Source organism: Mobula birostris, chromosome 29, assembly GCF_030028105.1.
Source record: "Mobula birostris isolate sMobBir1 chromosome 29, sMobBir1.hap1, whole genome shotgun sequence".
NCBI classification, from domain to species: domain Eukaryota; kingdom Metazoa; phylum Chordata; class Chondrichthyes; order Myliobatiformes; family Myliobatidae; genus Mobula; species Mobula birostris.
In genome coordinates this window covers 55,383-75,572 of record NC_092398.1, presented here as the reverse complement: position 1 = coordinate 75,572, position 20,190 = coordinate 55,383, and the positions used below count along the sequence as shown (strand labels likewise).

General features: G+C 45.4%; 2 protein-coding genes across 3 annotated transcripts in view; one reads left to right on the top strand and one right to left on the bottom strand.

The window, feature by feature from the left end:
- The window catches only part of LOC140190124 (uncharacterized), a 57,732-nt gene that overhangs the window by 9,755 nt on the left and 27,787 nt on the right, over positions 1 to 20,190 (bottom strand). The window contains 1 exon segment of the mRNA XM_072246623.1: positions 3,926 to 4,954. Within this exon segment, the coding sequence (XP_072102724.1) occupies positions 3,926 to 4,954 (1,029 nt within the window).
- The window catches only part of LOC140190123 (uncharacterized), a 34,716-nt gene that overhangs the window by 2,339 nt on the left and 12,187 nt on the right, over positions 1 to 20,190 (top strand). The window contains exons 1-2 of one of the 2 annotated variants that reach the window (XM_072246622.1): positions 12,385 to 12,851; positions 19,817 to 20,101. The gene's annotated coding sequence lies outside the window, so the exon portion shown is untranslated. Of the gene's footprint in view, positions 1 to 12,384; positions 12,852 to 19,813; positions 20,102 to 20,190 lie in introns of those variants that run through there. The other variant, XM_072246621.1, reaches the window with a different exon arrangement.

The following is a 20,190-nucleotide window of genomic DNA, read 5'->3' as shown; positions in this document are numbered from 1 at the left end:
GGTAACTTCACACAGTTCATGCCCCCTGACATCACACTGCTAGTGTTTTCCACAGAGAAGACTGATGCAAGATGTTTATTCAGTTCGTCCACTATTTTGTTGCTCCCCCATTGCTGCCTCTCCAGCATCGGCTTCCAGCAGTCTTGGCCACTCTTGCCTCTCTTTTACACTTTATGTATCTGAAGAAATTTTTGATATCCTCTTTAATATTATTGACAGGCTTACTCTTGTATGCCATCTTTACCTTCTAGATTGCTTTTTCAAATTGCCTTATGTTGGTTTTTAAAAGCTTCCAAGCCTCTAACTTCCCACTAATTCTTGCTATATTAAATGCCCTCTCTTAGGCTTTTACATTGGCTTTGGCTTCTCTTGTTAGCCACAGTTGTGTCATCTTTCCTCTAGAACACTTCTTCCACTTTGGGATGTATATATCCTGTACCTTCCAAATTGCTTCCAGAAATGCCAACCGTTGCTGCTCTGCCGTCATCCCTGCCAGTGTTCTTTTCCAATCAATTATGGCCAGCTACTCTCACATGCATCTGTAATTCCTTTTACCAGACTGTGATACTGATACATCTGATTTAGCTTCTCCTTTTCAAATTTCAGGATGAATTCGATCATATTATGGTAACTTTCCCCTAGGAGTTCTTTTACCTTAAGCTCTAATCGGTTCTGGTTCATTGCACAGCATGCAACCCAGAATAGCTGGTCCCCCAGTGGGCTCATCCACAAGCTGCTCTAAAAAGGCATCACATAGGCACTCTAGAAATTCCCCCTCCTGTAATCCAGCAGTAACCTGATTTTCCCAATCTACTTGCGTTATGAAGGCCCCCATGACCATTGTAACATTGCCCTTTTGGCATGCATTTTCTATCTTGCGTTGTAATTTGTAGTCCACATCCTTACTACTATTTTGAATGGGGGGGGTCTTTTTACCCTTGCAGTTCCTTTGCTCCATCCACAATGATTCAACACCTTCTAACCCCATGTCACCTCCTTCTAATGATTTGATTTTGTTTTTTAACCAACAGAGCAATGCCACTCCTCTGTCTTTTTGTCTGTCCATTCAATATAATGTGTCCTTGGACATTAAACTCCCAACTGTAATCTTTCAGCCATGATTCAGTGATGCCTACAACATTATATCTGCCAGTTTGCAACTGTGCTGCAAGTTCATCTACCTTATTCTGTATTCTGCACACATTCAGATACACCACCTTCAGTCCTGTATTTACCCTTTTTGATTTTGTCTGCCTTTTACATTGCAACTTGTCCTGTCGTCTGCACTTTTGTCCTACATCAGCCTCTCCTGACTACACATTGCCTCTGTTTGTAAACCAGCTACCTCATCTTCAGCACTATTATCCATCTTTCCTCTGATACTTATTGCATTGAAATAAAGGCAGCTCTGGACTTTAGTCACACCGTGTTCAACCTTTTGATTCTTAACTTTGTCTGAGGTCTTGGCAACATCTGCCTCCATAACCTCTTCACTAACAGTTTTGGCACTCTGGTTCCCATCCCCCTGCATCTCTAGTTTAAAACCGACCATGCAGAGTTAACAAGTCTTCCTGCTAGGATATTGGTCTCTCCCTAGTTCAGGTGTAAACCACCCCTTTCTGTACAGGTCCCACCTTCTGTGGAAGAGAGCCCCATGATCCAAAAATCTTATGCTCTCCCTCCTATACCAACTCTTTGGCCACGTACCAAACTGTATAATCTTCCTAGTTCTAGCTTTAATAGCACATGGTACAGGTAGCAATCCTGAGATAACAACCCTGGAGGTCCTAACTTAGCACCCAATTCTTTGAACTCCCTTAACAGAACATGGTAACTCATCCCACCCATGTCACTGGTACCTAGATGGACCGCAACTTCTGGCTGTTCACCCTCCCAATGCTGAGGACTCGATCCAAGATATCCTGGACCCTGGCACCTGGGAATCTTGTTCTCACCCACAGAACCACCTGTCCATTCCCCGAACTAATGAATCCCCTCTCACCACAGCGTGCCTCTTCTTCCCCCTCCTCTTCCCTGCACAGAGGCAGACACAGTGCCAGAGACTCACCCACTGCAACTTTCCTCTGTAAGGTCATACTTCCCAACAGTATCTAAAGTGATGTACCTGTTGTTGAGGGGGATGGCCACAGGGGTGCTCTGCACTGGCCCCTTAACCCCGTTCCCCTTCCTGTCACCCAGTTTCCCGTGTTCTGCACCTTGGGTGTAACTACCTCTCTATATGTCCTATCTGTCACCTCTTTCAGCCTCCCAAATGATCTGGAGTTCATCCAACCTTGTTCTTCTTCCTCTCCTCCCTCCACCTTCCACCCTGACTTCTAATCTCTTTGTTTCAGTCCTGATGTAGGGTCTTGGCCTGAAATGTTGGCTGTTTACTCTTTTCCATAGCAGCTGAGCTCCTCCAGCATTTGCATTACTTGATTTCCAGAATCTGCAGATTTCCTCTTGTCCTGAATTCATCTCTCTTTTTTTTGGGGGGGGGAGGGGGGACCCTCATGACCCAACATTTTATATGTTAGAGAACAAAGGTTCTCTAACTTCTATAGTTACAATGCCCTCATAATGCTTATTTCGAGGTACATGTAGTTTTCAAATGCCTGGATCTTTCCACCAACACACCCAAAATAAGTGTTAGTTGCATGAAAACAACAGTAATGGGGTGTCGATTGCACTCATACATATGCAGACATATATCAATGAAGTGGCTGTTTCTGAATCTGCAATTTACTCTGAGTGCTGTCGTCTGAGTCCTATTCATGCAATTTACTGGTCCGAGATGTATCTTAAATTCAATCTACAATCCATATTCAGATCTGAAGGTTGGTTGCTGAAGTTATTGTTTGCTATGTACACTAATTCCAGAATATGCCCTCACAGTCCCTCTTCTTTGCTGTTCTGAACATAAAAATATTGTCTTTTCCTGGAAAGGCCAAACATAAAGGAGGATATAATCAAATAGGTAGGCAGAGGGTGTGGTGTGGGTCTGTTGGTAAAGAATGGTATCAAATCATTAGAAAGATGTGACATAGGATCAGAAGATGGTTGAAACCTTGTGGGTTGAGTTAAGAAACCGCAAGGATGAAAGGACCCTGATTGCAGTTATATACAGACCTCCAAACAGTAACTGGGATGTGGACTACAGATTACAACAGGAAATAGAAAAGATGTGTCAAAAGGGCAATGTTATGATAGTCATGGGAGATTTTAATATGCAACTAGATTGGAAAAATCAGGTTGGCAATGGATCTCAAGAGAGTAAATTTGTTATATGCCCATGAGATGACTTTTTAGAGCAGTTTGTCATTGAGCCTACTAGAGGATCAGCTATACTGGATCGGGTGTTAAGTAATGAACTGGAGGCGATTAGGAAGCTTAAGATAAAGAAACTCTTAGGAGGCAGTGATTGCAATATGGTTGCATCACTGCAGTCAGCTTGTCTTCTTCAGTCTGCAGAATGACATGCAGAAAATTCAAAGGGAAACTCTTCACCCACATTGCAGTGAATGTTTGGAATCCATCACCGCAGAGAGTGTGATCGATTGACAGCAAGGATGGATTTAAAAGGATAGTTGTGGAATAGAAAAACTGGCAGGAACCAGGGGGACTGAGAGGACTTTTTCCTGTACACTGGGTGTGTGTTGTAAATTAACCAAGTACCCGATACAGAGCTTAAAATAGAACTGATTTATTAGTCACAGATCCAGAATATTAAACTCCAGTCCCATTAAAGGTGAACACCAGCAGAAGAAACTCCTCCCATGCCCAGTGACCAGGGTGCAGAACTGGGTTTGAAGAACAGCAGCAATAATTGCAGAGTTCGACACCAACAGTCAGTTTGGAACTTAACTCTGGATTCAGCAAATGTGATAGTTAAATATCCAGCATGCAGCTTATTTAAATTTCCTCCCCAGTGTGAAACCGGAAGTGCGCCAAAAGGTTGGATGCCTGACTGAATCTTTTCCCACAGTCTGAACAAATGAACGGTCTCTCCCCAGTGTGAACTTGCTGGTGTCTCTGTAGGGTAGATGACTGAGTGAATCTCTTCCCACATTCAGAGCAGGAGAATGGCCTTTCCCCAGTGTGAACCCGCTGGTGAGTCTGTAGGCTGGATGTGTGAATGAATCCCTTCCCACAGTCTGAGCAGGTGAATGGCCTCTCCCCTGTGTGAATTCGCTGATGAGCCTTCAGTTCAAATGACCGAGTAAACCCCTTCTCACAGTATGAGCAGGTAAATGGCCTCTCCCCAGTGTGAATTCGCTGATGTATCTTCAGTTCAGACGACCGAGTAAACCCCTTCCCACAGTCTGAGCAGGTGAATGGCCATTCCCCAGTGTGAACTGGCTGGTGTGTCAGTAGGTCGGATGACTGACTGAACCCTTTCCCACAGTCTGAGCAGGTGAACGGCCACTCCCCAGTGTGAATTCGCTGATGTAAATTCAGTTCAAATGACAAAGTGAATCCCTTTCCACAGTGTGAGCAGGTGAATGGTCTCTCCCCAGTGTGAACTCGTTGGTGTTTCCGTAGGTTGGATGACTGACTGAATCCCTTCCCACAGTCTGAGCAGGTGAATGGTCTCTCCCCAGTGTGAACTCGTTGGTGTGCTATTAGTTCAGATGACCGAGTAAATCCCTTCCCACAGTATGAGCAGGTAAACGGCCTCTCCCCAGTGTGAATTCGCTGATGTACTTTAAGTTCCGATGACTGAGTAAACCTCTTCCCACAGTCTGAGCAGGTGAATGGCCTCTCCCCAGTGTGAACTCGCTGATGTACCTTCAGTTCAGATGACCGAGTACACCTCTTCCCACAATCTGAGCAGGTGAATAATCTCTCCCCAGTGTGAATTCGCTGATGTACCTTCAGTTCAGATGACCAAGTAAACCCCTTCCCACAGTCTGAGCAGGTGAACGGCCACTCCCCAGTGTGAACATATTGGTGGCTCCGTAGGTATGATGACCGAGTGAATCCCTTCCCACAATCAGAGCACAAGAATGGCCTTGCCCCAGTGTGAACTGACTGGTGAGTCAGTAGGCTGGACGACTGAGTGAATCCTTTCCCACAGTCTGAACAGATGAATGGCCTCTCCCCAGTGTGAACTCGTTGGTGTCTCCGTAGGTGGCATGAGTGGGTGAATCCCTTCCCACAATCACAGCAGATAAATGGCATCTCCCTTGTGTGAACTCGCTGGTGTACCTTCAGTTCAGATGACCAAACAAACCCCTATCCTAGTCTGAGCAAGTAAGCAGCCTCTCCCCAGTGTGAATTTGCTGATGTACCTTCAGTTCACGTGACCGAGTGAATTTCTTCCCACAGTCTTAGCAGGTGAGCAGCATTTCCCTGATGTGAACTGACTGATGTGTTTGTAGGCTGAATGAATGAGTGAATACCTTCCCATAGTCTGAGCAGGTGAACGGCATCTCCACAGGGTGGACTCGCTGTTGTGGCTACAGGTGAGATGAGTGAGTGAATCCCTTCCCACAATTCTCTATCAATCGTCTGTCAATTCATCAAGTCAGATGGCAGATGTAGTGAATCCCTCGCAAAATCAATGCAGCTGAAGAACTGATCTCCAGTGAACAAACGGTGGTGTGTTCTCAGCACCCCGGTTCCAGTGAATTTCACAGAGTTACTACAGAAAACTTCATTTCAGAGACAAAGCATGTTTCCAGTTGGGATGAGATACTTCTTCATTGCCAAGGATCAACAACTGATGTATTGGTGTTACAAAGGAAGTAGCAGGTCACTCCTTAAATACCTGGACAGAGACAGCAAAACTGACGTGTTATTGTGTTTGAGATTCCCAAACACAAATGCTTTGCTGTTTCTAACCTGTAAAAAGATTTACAAAAGGCATCAATAGGTGAAGGACAGCATTTCAGGAAGTGTATGATCATGCACTTTGGTAGAAGAAATAAAAGCATAGAGTATTTTCTAAGTGGAGAGAAAATTCAAAGATCTGAGGTGCAAAGAGACTTGTGAGTCCTCATGTAGGATTTCCTGAAGGTTAATTTGAAGTTTGAGGTGGTGGCGAGGAAGCCAAAGGCAATATTAGCATTCAATCTGAGAGGACTAAAATAAAAAAGCAAGTGATGTATTGTTGAGGATTTACAAAGCACTGCTGAGGCCTCACTTGGAGTATTGTGAGCAGTTTTTGGCCCCTTATCTAAGAAAGGATGTGCTGACACCGAAGAGGGTTCAAAGGAAGTTCATGAAAATGATTCCAGGATGCAAAGGCTTGTCATATGTGGAATGTTTGATGGCTCTGGGTCTCTACTCACTTGAATTCAGAAGAATGAGAGGGAACCTCATTGAAACCTATCAAATGTTGCAAGGTCTCAATACAGTGGATATTTCCCGTGGTGGGGCAGTCCAAGATATCAGAGGACATAGCCTCAAAATAGAGGGATGTCCTTTTAGAATGGGGATGAGGAGGAATTTCCTTAGCCAGAGAGTGGTGAATCTGCGTAATTTATTGCCACAGGCGGTTGTGGAGGACAAGTCTTTGGGATTTTTAAGTCAGAGGTTAATGGATACTTTATCAATCAGGGTATGAGGGGATATGGGGAGAAGGCAGGAGATAAACCAGGAAATTATAGGCTGGTGAGTCTGACATCCATTGTGGGAAGGCTATTGGAATATATTTTTAGAGACTGGATATATAACTGTCTGCATAGACAAGGCTTTGTGCGTGGTAGGTCATGTCTAACCAATCTTATAGCGTTCTTTGTGGAAGTTGCCAGGAAAGTCGATGAAGCTTTTGATGAAAGTCGATGTTGCCTACGTGGATTTTAGTAAGCCATTTGACAATGTCCTGCATGGGAGGCTGGTCGAGAAGCTTCAGTTGCTTCGCATTCAGGATAAAATTAGATGTTGGGTTTGTGGGAAAAGCCAGAGATGGCAGTAGAGATTTGCCTATTTGAATGGAGGCCTTTCACTAGTGATGTGCCGCAGGGATTGGTGCTGGTTCCTTTGTCATCTATGTCAATGATCTGGATGATAACGTGGTTCACTGCATCAGCAAATTTGCCGATGGCACCAAGATGAAGTTGTAGTGGACAGTGAGGAATGTTATCATGGCTCTGCATGGCAGATTGAACTTAATGCAGGCAACTGCAAATTTTTTGCACCAGTAGGACCAACCAAAGTAGGTCTTACACAAGGAGATAGGGTTATTAAGAAAGCTTTTGGCAGATTTCCCTTCACAAATCAATGTATTGAGTACAGGAGATGGGATGATATATTGAAGTGTAAAACATTGGTGAGGCCTAATTTGGAGTATTGTGTGCAGTTTTGGTCACCGACTTACAGGAAAGATGTAAACAAAGTTGAAAGAGTACAGAGAAAATTTACAAGGATGTTGCCAGATCTGGAGGACCTGAGTTATAAGGAAAGATTGAATAGGTTATGACTGTATTCTTTAGAATATAGAAGACTGAGAGGAGATTTGAAAGAGGTGTGAAATGCTCTGGTTAGGATTTTTACTGCTATGCGGTAGCTATTTCATTTTAGCAGTTCAGTAAGAGCAGTCTGTTCTGCTTTCAGCCTGTTTGGGTTTGATCTGAGATAAACGGCTTTGTTGTTCAATTTAGGAATGTGGTGTCAGCCAATCAGGATGGTGGAATTGGGGGAAGCTGCTGGAGAGTACTGAGTGGAGAAGTTTTTGTGAGGGAGACTGATCTAGGTCAAGGTCTTCTTTAGAGGAAGCTGGAAGAAGACAGGAGGGAAGATGGCTGAGGATGCCATCCCTGATGCACAAGGTGCTTCTTACAGGTGAATGTCTTCAAGGAGGAAGGACCAATATTCCTGTAGGAGACCTGTTTGTTCAAGATGGATTTCAAGCGGCATTTGAAAGATGGTGTGGGCTTTCATGCAGACCGACGGTCCAGCATATGAGGGACAGACAAGTTCAAGCGAGGTCCAACTTAAGTGCACATTTTACTGTTTAAGGATAATGGACCCTTTTTGGTTTTTTTTCTTTCTTTCCTTTAATTACTGTTTGATTAAGTTAGCATTCTTAAGCATATTTCTTTATAATTCTGTGCAGTGTACGATCTGTTATGTATGCAGTGCAGACGTGTGATTGCTGGGGGGTAGTAAATTACACAGCATTCACACAAACCGGGGTTTGGGTGTGCGAGACATCCCAATCTCAGGGGTTTGGCGGGATCAAAGTTGTATATATCCTAGACGTATGAAGCCTGAGAAGGGTGGTTTCTCGCCTCAGAGTACAGTGGCAGTTAGCAAGGGGCTAACAAGCTGCATTTCCAGAGACGCCCAATAAAAACGGGGTTTCAGGTGTACAAAATTATGAGGGCTTTTGCCATTCAGGGTGGGTGGGACTAAAACCAGAGGTCATACGTTAAGGGAGAAAGGTGCGAGGTTTAAGAGGAGCATGAAAGGAAACTTCTTGCCTCAGAGGGTCACCAGAGTGTGGAAAGAACCACCAACTCAAGTGGTGCATATGAGCTTAATTTCAAGGTTTCAGAGAAGTTTGGATAGTAAGGGTGTGGAGGGCTACGGTCCTGGGCCAGGTTCCTTGGAATAAGCAGTTTAAATTGCTTTGGTATGGACTAGATGGGCTGAAGGGCCTGTTTCTGTGCAATATTAGAGGGTACTGATAGTGCTGAGGGAAAATGGATCAGCTATGGTGAAATGACAGAGCTGACTCGATGGGCCAAATGGCCTCATTTTGCTCCTCTACCCAATGGCCTTATGAGATAATTTTCTCATTCTGTATGAGATAATTTTCTATGCTGAACTCCGACATCACTGTTACAGCAAGGTTCAAAGCAAGTTGGAGATGAGAAACATAGAAAACCTACAGCACAATACAGGCCCTTTGGCCCACAAAGCTGTGCCGAACATGTCCTTACTTTAGAACTACCTAGGCTTACCCATAGCCCTCTATTTTTCTAAGCTCCATGTATCCGTCCAAGGGTCTCTTAAAAGACCCTATCGTTTCCGCCTCCACCACTGCCACTGGCAGCCCATTCCACACACTCACCACTCTCTGCGTAAAAAACTTACCTCTGACATCTCCTCTGTACCTACTTCCAAGCACCCTAAAACTATGCCCTCTCGTGCTAGCCATTTCAGCCCTGGGAAAAAGCCTCTGACTATCCACACGATCAATGCCTCTCATTATCTTGTACACCTCTATCAGGTCACCTCTCATCATCTGTCGCTCCAAGGAAAAAAGGCCGAGTTCACTCAACTTTCTTATAAGGCATGCTCCCCAATCCAGGCAACATCCTTGTAAATCTCCTCTGCACCCTTTCTATGGTTTCCACATCCTTCCTGTAGTGAGGCGACCACAACTGAGCACAGTACGCCAAGTGGGGTCTGACCAGGGTCCTGTGTAGCTGCAACATTACCTCTCGGCTCTTAAACTCAGTCCGATTGATGGCCAATGCACTGTATGCCTTCTTAACCACAGAGTCAACCTGCATAGCAGCTTTGAGTGTCCTATGAACACGGACCCCCAAGATCCCTCTGATCCTCCACACCGCCAAGAGTCTTGCCATTAATGCTATAGTCTGTCTTCAATTTTGACCTACCAAAATTGACCACCTCACACTTATCTGGGTTGAACTCCATCTGCCACTTCACAGGCCAGTTTTGCATCCTATCAATGTCCCGCTGTAACCTCTGACAGCCCTCCACACTATCCATAACACCCCCAACCTTTGTGTCATCAGAAAACTTACTAACCCATCCCTCCACTTCCTCATCCAGGTCATTTATAGAAACCATGAAGAGTAGGTCTCCCAGAACAGATCCCTGAGGCACACCACTGGTCACCAGCCTTCTAACTGGTTATTGGGCTGGATCCTGGATTGACCATCAAATTTTCTGACAGAATTCCTGTCTGTATAAAATGAGACATTTCTGTCCATCTTCAGTCTGTGACTTGGCTCAGTTTGATTCCCCAGTATTGGTAACCCTAGGTAATTTCTAAGGTCAGGACATGTTTGGCACAGCTTTATGGACTGAAGGGCCTGTATTGTGCTGTAGGTTTCCTATGTTTTTATTATTCACTGTTCCCTCTAAGCTTCGCAGCCACATGGTAACTGAGGCTTTGTTGGTGCGTGGCTGGAATTCTCTTTCATATCATGCTAACTTAAAGTGCTGTGCAGTTTTCAGGCTGTGTGAAAAGTTACTGTTCAGACCAACGGTTGATCCATGCAGCTTTTTTTTAAAAAGGAGGGAACATCAGTATTATTTCAAGTTCTGGTCATGTCCCACAGCGCTACAAAGAGCATGTGATATTACATGGCTAATCCTGGAAATTGTCCAATTACTCTGACCCTTCAACACAGGTGACTGACAGTGGTGAACTCACTAATGACAATGCCATGAATATGAAGGGCAGGGCAGTAGTCTTTCTCATTGGAGTGTGACATATTTGTGATGTGAAATCTACAGGTCAGTTGTTACCCCGGACAAAGGTGCTTGAGTTTATTATGTACCCAAAGAGAATGGTACTAAACATGTTCTCATGAGTAAAAAAGTCCAAAACAACCGGAGATAGAATAAAGGATATTTTCTCCAAGAACTAAAGCAGATGGAAGGATTTTGTTCTTTTTTTCCTTGCAGCACTAATTCACATTTTCAGTGACCGGAAGGATAAAGCAGTGGCTGATTGGCAGGAGGCAAAGAGTGGGAATAAAGGGAGCCTCTTTTGGTTGGCTGCCACTCACTAGTGGTTTTCCACAAGGGTCTGTGTTGAGACTAATTCTTTTTACATTACATCTCAATGATTTAGATGATGGAATTGATGGCTTTGTTGTAAAGTTTGCAGATGATACAAAGATAGGTGAAGGGACAGGTAGTTTTAAGGAAATGGGGAGGCTACAGAAGGACTGACTCAGACAGATTAGGAGAATGGCCAAAGTAGCAGCTGGAATACAGTGTTGGGAAGTGTACAGTCATGCACTTTGCTTGTAGAAATGAAAGGACTGACTGGGAAGAAAATACAAAGTGCTGATAGGCAAAGAGATTTGAGAGGACTCGTGCAGGATTCCATAAAAAATAATTTGCAGCTTGAGTCTGTGGTGAGGAAGGCAAATGCATTCATTTCAAGAGGACAAAGTTAAAAAACAAGTGATGTATTGTTGAGGATTTACAAAGCACTGGTGAGGCCTCACTTGGAGGATTTTGTGCTGCTTTGGGCCCCTTATCTTAGAAAGAATGTGCTGAAACTGAAGAGGGTTCAAAGGAGGTTCACAAAAATGATTCCAGGATTGAATAGCTTGTCATATGAAGAGTATCTGGTGGCTCTGGGCCCGTATTCACTGGAATTCAGAAGAATGAGGGGTGATCTAATTGAAACCTATTGAATGGTGAAAGGCCTTGATAGAGTGGATGTGGAGAGGATGATTCCTATAGTGGGAGAGTCTATGACCAGAAGGCACAGTTTCAGAATAGAGGGGTATCCTTTTAGAACAGAGATGAGAAGGAATGAATGGATGGGGGGGGGGAGGGGGAGGAGGGAGAGAGAGAGAAAAGGAGCTGAGAGGGAAAATGGATCAGCCATGATGAAATGGTGGCGCAGACTCGACGGGCCAAATTCTGCTCCTACATGTCATGGTCTTATGGAAGGTCTTTTCTTCATCAGAGATTCAGTTAGAACTATATATTTGTTCCGAGTTCCCAATCCATGGATTTAGATATCTGGAGTTCGGCAGTGTCTGAGAGATCCAACTGCTCTCATTCCCTCCCCTGTACTGGCGGAAAAAATTACGCTGGTAATGACACCCATGGGTGCCCCTTTACCCAGAAATCCCCGCGAATGAGACACCCATCTACCCGCCACGGTCCCAGCGATGCGCATACGCTACTGAAATGGGCCCGGGGACGGATCGGATGGGGGCAGACAGAGAGGGAAAGGCCCTGGCCTGTCCCCGGGGTCGGAGGCACGGTGTGGCCGGAGCTCACAGTCACTGTCCCTCAGTCGCGGCTCTGACGCCGGTACCGATGAACCCCCGCCCAAAGACTCACTGCCGATTCTCCAGTCACAAACTAGAGAAGATCTGCGGATGAAACGTCGACTCTCTGCTCTGTCTGACCTGCTAAGTTCCTCCAGCATTTCGCGCGCGTCGCCGATTCACCGAGCCCTTTGTTCGCTGAACGCATGCGCGATTTCCCGGAACACGGCCATCCCAATGTGCGCGCATGCGAGGAAATCACGCAGGAACTCGGCAGCACCTATGGTGAAGAATAAACAGTCTACATTTCGGACCGATACCCTTCATCAGGACTAAGCAGGAAGGGGGAAAGTGCCAGAATAAAAACATAAGAGGGGGGAAGAGAGAAAGAAGCTAGGTGGAGCCAGGTGGGTGGGAAAGAAAGACCATAGGAGAGAGGGAAGGAGGAGGGGACTCGGGGAAAGTAATAGGCAGGTGAGAAGAAGTCAAAGCTCAGAGTGGGGAATAGAGGAAGGACGCAAACACGAGGAATTCTGCAGATGCTGGAATCAAGCAAAACACATCAAAGTTGCTGGTGAACGCAGCAGGCCAGGCAGCATCTCTAGGAAGAGGTACAGTCGACGTTTCAGGCCGAGACTCTTCGTCAGGACAGAGGAAGGACTGTGGGATTTGTTTTCCGGAAGGAGAAATCAATATTCATGCCATCAGGGTGGAGGGTACCTAGACAGAATGTAAAGTGTTGCTCCTCCACCCTGAGTGTGGGCTCGTCTTGGCACAAGAGGAGGCTGTGGATTGCCTTGTCGGAACATGAGTGGGTATCGGAATTAAAATGCTTGGCCACCGGGAAGTCCCGCTTGTGGAGGATGGTGCAAAGGTGTTCAACGCAGCGATCCCCTAATTCAGAATCGGGTTTGTTATCACCGGCATGTGACGTGAAATTTGTTAAGTTAGCAGCAGCAGTTCAATGTAATACATAATCTAGCAGAGAGAGAAAAAATAATAAATAAAAATAATAAATAAACAAGTAAATAAATTATGTATATTGAATAGATTTTTAAAAACATGCAAAAACAGAAATACTGTATATTTTAAAAAAGTGAGGTAGTGTCCAAAGATTCAATATCCATTTAGGAATTGGATGCCAGAGGGGAAGAAGCTGTTCCTGAATCACCAAGTGTGTGCCTTCAGGCTTCTGTACCTCCTACCTGATAGTAACAGTGAGAAAAGGGCATGCCCTGGGTACTGAGGGCCTTAATAATGGACACTGCCTTTCTGAGATACCGCTCCCTAAAGATAGAAACATAGAGGCCCTTCGGCCCACAAAGCTGAGCCAAACATGTCCTTACCTTAGAAATTACCTAGGGTTACCCATAGCCCTCTATTTTTCTAAGCTCCATGTACCTATCCAGGAGTCTCTTAAAAGACGCTTATATATCTGCCTCCACCACCGTCACCGGCAGCCCATTCCAGGCACTCACCACTCTCTGCGTAAAAAACTTACCCCTGACATCTCCTCTGTAGCTACTTCCAAGCACCTTAAAACTGTGCTCTCTTATGCTAGCCACTTCAGCCCTGGGAAAAAGCCTCTGACTATCCACACGATGACCAGGGTACTTTGTAGGCTAGTGCCCAAGATGGAGCTGACTAGATTTACAACCTTCTGCAGCTTCTTTCGGTCCTGTGCAGTAGCCCCTCCATACCAGACAGTGATGCAGCCTGTCAGAATGCTCTCCATAGTACAACTATAGAAGTTTTTGAGTGTATTTGTTGACATGCCAAATCTTTTCAAACTCCTAATAAAGTATAGCCACTGTCTTGCCTTCTTTATAACTACATCGGTATGTTGGGACCAGGTTAGATCCTCAGAGATCTTGACACCCAGGAAGCTGCTCACTAACTCCACTTCTGATCCCTCTATGAGGATTGGTGTGTGTTCCATCAGCCTAATCTATTTGAATCTAGAGCCTCAAGGAAAGCTCTCTCTTTATCTGAATCATGGTCTTCTTTGGCCTCCTAAAGAACTGTTTCTTGAGTGACACTAGCTTTTTGATGGCCAACTCTATTGCATTTGTGGATTTTCACTTATTTTGCTGGTGAAAGGGGTTTCTTCTTTTATGTTACTGTGAAGGCTAACAAAATGGCTTCTTTGTTATGTTATAATTAAAACGGCTTTTCTGTAATAATAACTGTGATGTAAGGAGTTCTCTCTCTCTCTCTGCTTGTTTGGGTTATATTATTGATAAGAGGAACAACGAACCAATTGGGATAGATGTTATTCTTTTTTGTGTGTCTGTAAGCTATTGTGTTTTGCGGTCTTTGGAGCAGAAGGCGGATGGGGACAGTGAGACGTGATGCTATAAGCTGGGCGACGGGACGGACCCCGAGTGGGAGTCCGAGGCCCAGGGTTTTGGGGAGGAGAACCGAAGAGAACTGGACACACTCTGGTCGACCACTGTGGTTGGTCCCAGGCAGCGGGTCGAGGGGGTCGGAAGGGATCGAATGGTGGAAAGAGGACTCCGTTACTTGAGCTGCAACTGTGTGCACGAAGTGGTTGAACTTTGATAAGTTTGGCACCTTTTACTTTCCTTTTATATTTTATCTCTATTAATTACGTAGTTCTAGTAAGATCTATAAAGTGTAATCATTCAATCGCATATGGTGCATTGTCTGTTATTTGGAGGGGAGGGGTACATCACACAGCACCCACACAAACTTGATTACCCAGTTTGACAGGGCCGAAGGCTGCTCCCCCTAGACGAAAGCGAGCTGAGCGAGCCTGAGGCTCACCAGGGGACTACACTGGACAGAGCTCTTTGATGGGGAATGGAAACTTGCCGCATCTCCTGCGTTTGAACATTTTACCTGCTCTTTGTTTCGCTTGTCTGTTTTGTTTGAGCTGAGCTCCACTGTCATTTCTTTCTGTAGTCTTTCTGACTGCACCTCGTTTACCTCAACATCATTGTCGTGCTTCAGATCTGCCTGTTGCTGACAAGCACCCTCACTCTGCCTGACCATAACAATAGCTTTCTCGATGTAAGATTTGCCTTCAACAAAAGTCTCTCTGACAGTTTGGTGTATAGTAGCCCAAGAACAATCTTGTCTCTAATGAACTCATCTCTCATCCCTGAGAGCGGGTCCCATTCCCGCTAAGAACCGAAGTCAATGTGTAACTCCAGGTCAGGGTCTTCAAAAGAACCCTGAAAAGGAAAAGAAAGAGAGATATTAAAGATAGAAATAGAGCTGTTTCCAAAGATGCAAGCAAAAGAGTCGTCATTAGGCGCCGTCATCCTAAGCTCTGCCCTCTGGAATGGATACCTATGCCATTGATGCCAATATGTACCAAGACTTCTGGCTGCTCACCCTCTTTCTTTAGAACGCTGTGAACCCCATCCGAGACGTCCCTGACACTGGCACCAGGGAGGCAACATACCATCTGGGTGTCTCTTTCATGCCACAGAATCTGCTTTCTGCTCCTCTAATCATGGAATTCCCTATCACTACTGCACCCCTCTTCTCCCTAATTCCCTCTGAGCTACAGAGCCAGACGGTGCCAGAGACCTGGTTGCTATGGCTTCCCCCGGTGCGTCATTCCCCACACCAGTATCCATTATATTTCATATTGAGGGGTACAGCCACGGGGTATTCTGCACTGTCAGAGTCGAGACGGATTCCGGGCCCGAGAGCAAGGGAGGAGCCCCAGTTTGATTGATTTAAGCACTGGGCCAAATGGAAAAGGTTGTGTACGGACTGAATCGAGCAAGGAACAGTTGATGTTTGGATGACTTAAGCACCAGGCCTGATTGAAAAGGTCGGGGTGTCAGAGGTGGAGGCGATGGACAGGCCAGTGTTTGGCTCACTGCTCCGTGAGGTCTGCTTGTCTCTGTGCTGAATGGAGGCTGTGGTCTGCAAATGACAGGCTCCTAAATCACTTGCTGGCTTCACGTCTGTGGACTCACTTTCGTGAACTTCAGTTATGAATGTTATTTGCTTACTGTTATTGTTTGTGAGATTTGTTTCTGCACATTGGGTGTTTGATTTTTTTTTACTGGGTTCTATTGGGTTTCTTTGTTTTGTAGCTGGCTGTAAGGAGACGAATCTCAAGGTTGTATATAGTATACATACTTTGATAATAAATGTTCTTTGATCTTTGGTAGACTGCTCTGGAAGTCCAGATCACAAGGAATCCGGGGATAGCTGACTAATCTGTTAGTCAATTGGCTTGATGGTGAAAAGCAGGTGTTCAAGTTGGAAGGTTAGTTCTCTGACTGGAGACCTGTAACTAGCGCTGTGTCATGGAAATTGGTGCAGAACACATTATTGTTTGTCATCAATATCAGTGATTTGGATGAGAACGTACAGGGCAAGGTTAGTAAATTTGCAGATGACACTGAAATGGGTGGCATAGTGGCCAGTGAAAAAGGTGACCAAAAATTACAGAGCAATCTTGGTCAGTTGAGTACATAGGCTGAGGAATGGCAAGCGGAGTTTACTTCAGATAAGTCTGGGATGTTGCATTTTGGAAAGTCAAATTTGGGTTGGACTTTCATAATGAATGGTAAGGCCTTGGGGTGCAGGACAGAAATCTTGGAGTACACATGCATGGCTTACTGAAGCAAGAGTCGAAGGTTGACAGGGTGCTAAAGAAGGCTTTTGGCACACTCACCTGCATAAATCAGGGCATTGAGTACAAAGGTTTGGTAGTTATAGTGCAGTTGTTTAGGGCACTGGCGAAGCCACACTTGGAGAATTATAAACACAAGAGATTCTGCAGATGCTGCAAATCCAGAGCAACACACACAAAATGTCGGAGCTCAGCAGGTCAGGCAACATCTATGGAGGGGAATAAATGGTTGATGCTTTGAGTCGAGACCCTTCATCAGGACTGGGAAGGAAGGGGGAAGAAGCCAGAACATGGATAATCAGATTCCAAATGTTGATACCATGTCATTCATTGCTTCTCCCCCCATTTGCTGTTTCCCTACTCTTTGTCATGAGCTCTTAGCCCCTACCACTGTCCAGAGCCCAAAACTCTGCCCTGTACTGATTCACCTCTGGTTTCTAGCCCTGCTCACCTGAACATCCAACTTATGGTTCCCCATTCTGCTTTCAGACTTTGGAGGACAGTGTTGTAGTTTAGCAGCACAGCAGTGTGGAACACAGCCCTTTAGAAGAATAGAAAAGGGCCATAACATTGAAATGAGCAGGGAATAGGGTAGTTAACTAATAGTGTCATTCGTTCCTGATGCAGAGTTTAAAAATTATTAGTCACAGATCCAGAATATTAAACTCCAGTCCCATTACAAGTGAACATCAGCAGAAAAAACTCCTCCCATGCCCAGTGATCAGGGTGCAGAACTGGGTTTGCTGAACAGCAACGTTACTTGCAGAGTCCAACACTAACAGTAGTGATTTGTTACAGAAAGCAGTGGGAATTGAACCCTGATCTTAGCTGCCATGTTGTTAAGCATGGTGTGAACCTCCTATCATATCTATTACCCCTTCAACTTCCCAAATGATCCAGAGTTCATCCGGTTCCAACTTCAACTCCTTAACACGGATTGTTAGAAGCTGCAGTGGGTTACACTTCTTGCAGCTGTAGGCTAGAGGTCTCCCTGCCTTCCCACATCTCACAAGTGGAACATTCCACTCTCCTGCCTAGCATCACTACTAAGCAAATATAAAAGATAAACTGTGGCAGGAAAAAAAACTCTACCCACGCTTTTTGTTGGCTTCTCTGACTGAAACCTCTCCTCGTTGAAGCCTTAAAGAGCTAAGGCCTCTAACTCTGACAATTGCTGTTTTACTTGCCCCTGCCTTACTTTAATTTGTTCTTGCCAATCAGTCATGCATGCTGATTGTCCACTGCTCAAAACATCAAACTGACATGAGTTGATGCCTTTTCTACTCAATCGGCAACCCTGAGTTAGCTGTGTCTTCTTACACTTCTTCCAATCTCCAATTGGCGGCTGCACCACAACTCACTGCAAAGAGTGCATGGTATCACACGGCTGCTCCCTGAGATGTTCTAACTACTCTGACCCCCCCCCCCCCAAGTGATTGACAGTGTTGAACTATCAATGGCAATTCCAATGGGAGGACAGCATCATTAGAGTTAGGCACTTTTGTGATGTCAGAGCTGCAGGTTACTTGCTGCCTAGGACGAAGGTACTTGATATCATAATGTACCCAGAGAGAATGAGGAATAATGCGGGTAGATGATCCAGAACAAGAGGAGATGGAACAAAGGTGATTTTCCCAAGAACTGAAGCTGAACCGACAGGCAAGGCTTTGGGCCTACTCCAAGGTTCAGATCTGAAGACTCAATTCGGTTCGGAATGTTTCTGTTTGCCTCAATTGTGTGCATGATCTGTGCTTCCCCCCCACTTTCCCTTGTGCATCGAGTGTTGGACTTTTATTTTTTCTAAATTGGTTCTTTCGGGTTTCTTGCTTTGCGACTGCCTGTAAGCAAACAAATCTCAAGGTTGCATAATTTATATATTCTTTGACAATAAATGTACTTTGAATCTTGAAGGAAGGATTTGTTATACTTTTTTCATGCAGCACTAATTAACATGGAACTATATTTTTGTTCCGTGTTCCCAATCCTTGGATTTAGATAGCTAGAGCTCGGCAGTATCTGGGAGGTCCATCTGCTACAGACCTTTGCTTACAGACCAGTGGACAATGTCATGGAAGTGTCACACCCGTGGCTGCCTCTATACCTAGAAACCCCCACGAACAATAGAGCTGTCTATCCGTTATGGTTTCAGGGATGCACATGCGCCGCAGAAATGGCGCCAGCGTCTTCACTCATCAGCAAAAAGCTTCTCAGGGCCTGAGATAGATGGGGAGGATTGGGATTATCCCGGGTTTGGGAGGCCACGGTGGGTCTGGGTTGAGCTCACAGCAATTGTCCCTTAGTTGGGGTGAGGACTTCGGTACTGATGAAGTCCCCACTTCTACTCCCTGCCATTTCTCCACTGAGCACATACGCGATATTCAGGCCCATCAGTGACCCTGACGCCTGTGCATTTATCATCACCCTGCCACAGTGGTGTCAAGAAAACCTCTCCCTCAATGTTGCAAAAACAAAGGAGACTGGTTGTGGATTATAGGAGGAATGGAGGCGGGCTAATCCATATTGACATCAATGGATCTGGGGTTGAGAGGGTGAACAGCTTTAAGTTCCTTGGCATAAACATCACAGAGGACCTCACATGATCTGTACACACCAGCTGTGTGGTGAAAAAAGCACAGCAGCGCCTCTTTCATTTCAGACGGTTGAAGGAGTTTGGCATGAGTCCCCAAATCCTAAGGACTTTCTACAGGGGCATAACTGAGAGCATCCTGACTGGCTGCATCACCGCCTGGTAAGGGAACTGTACTTCCCTCAACCACAGGACTCTACAGAGAGTGGTGCAGACAGCCCAGCACATCTGTAGATGTGAACTTCCCACTATTCAGGACATTTACAAAGACAGGTGTGTGAAAAGGGCCCGAAGGATCATTAGGGACCCGAGTCACCCCAACCACAAACTGTTCCAGCTGCTTCCTTCCGGGAAACGGTACCACAGCATAAAAGCCAGGACCAACAGGCTCCGGGACAGCTTCTTCCACCAGGCCATCAGACTGATTAATTCACGTTGATACTATTTAGTACAAATTACTATAAATTGCACATTTAGACGGAGACGTAACGTAAAGATTTTCACTCCTCATGTATGTATAGGATGTAAGTAATAAAGTCAATTCAATCCATTTGATCGCTGGGTCACTGACGGCGATTTCTGATGCTCCTAACCCTCTTGAACCTAAATAACGAGAAGATGAGATACTGTAATAAGAGTCAATGATTGTGGCTGTGTTCCCAGCAGGCAATGCGAGGCCCTGGCCCGGAACCGGAAGCTACCATTGGGATCGGGTTGTGCGCCTAGTTTATCTTTATTAGGACAAACATCAGATGGTGAGGACAGTGTCAGGTCTAAACGGAGAGTGAGTGAATACCGTGCACGTTTGAGAAAGAGACTGTGTGAGTACGAAAGGTACGAGCAGCAAGTGAGGTTCGGACACTCGCCACGACGGAGAGAAGCTGGCCAGCGAGACGAGAGAGTACGTTGTTGCCCAAGTTCAACAGTCGCTGGATTCACCAAGAGATTCAGGTGAGTTCCCCTCATCGGAAAGCTGAGAAGCTGCAAGGATAAAAGCATCCCGATGGGAATTGTCTATAGGCCTCCAAGCGGTACCCCAG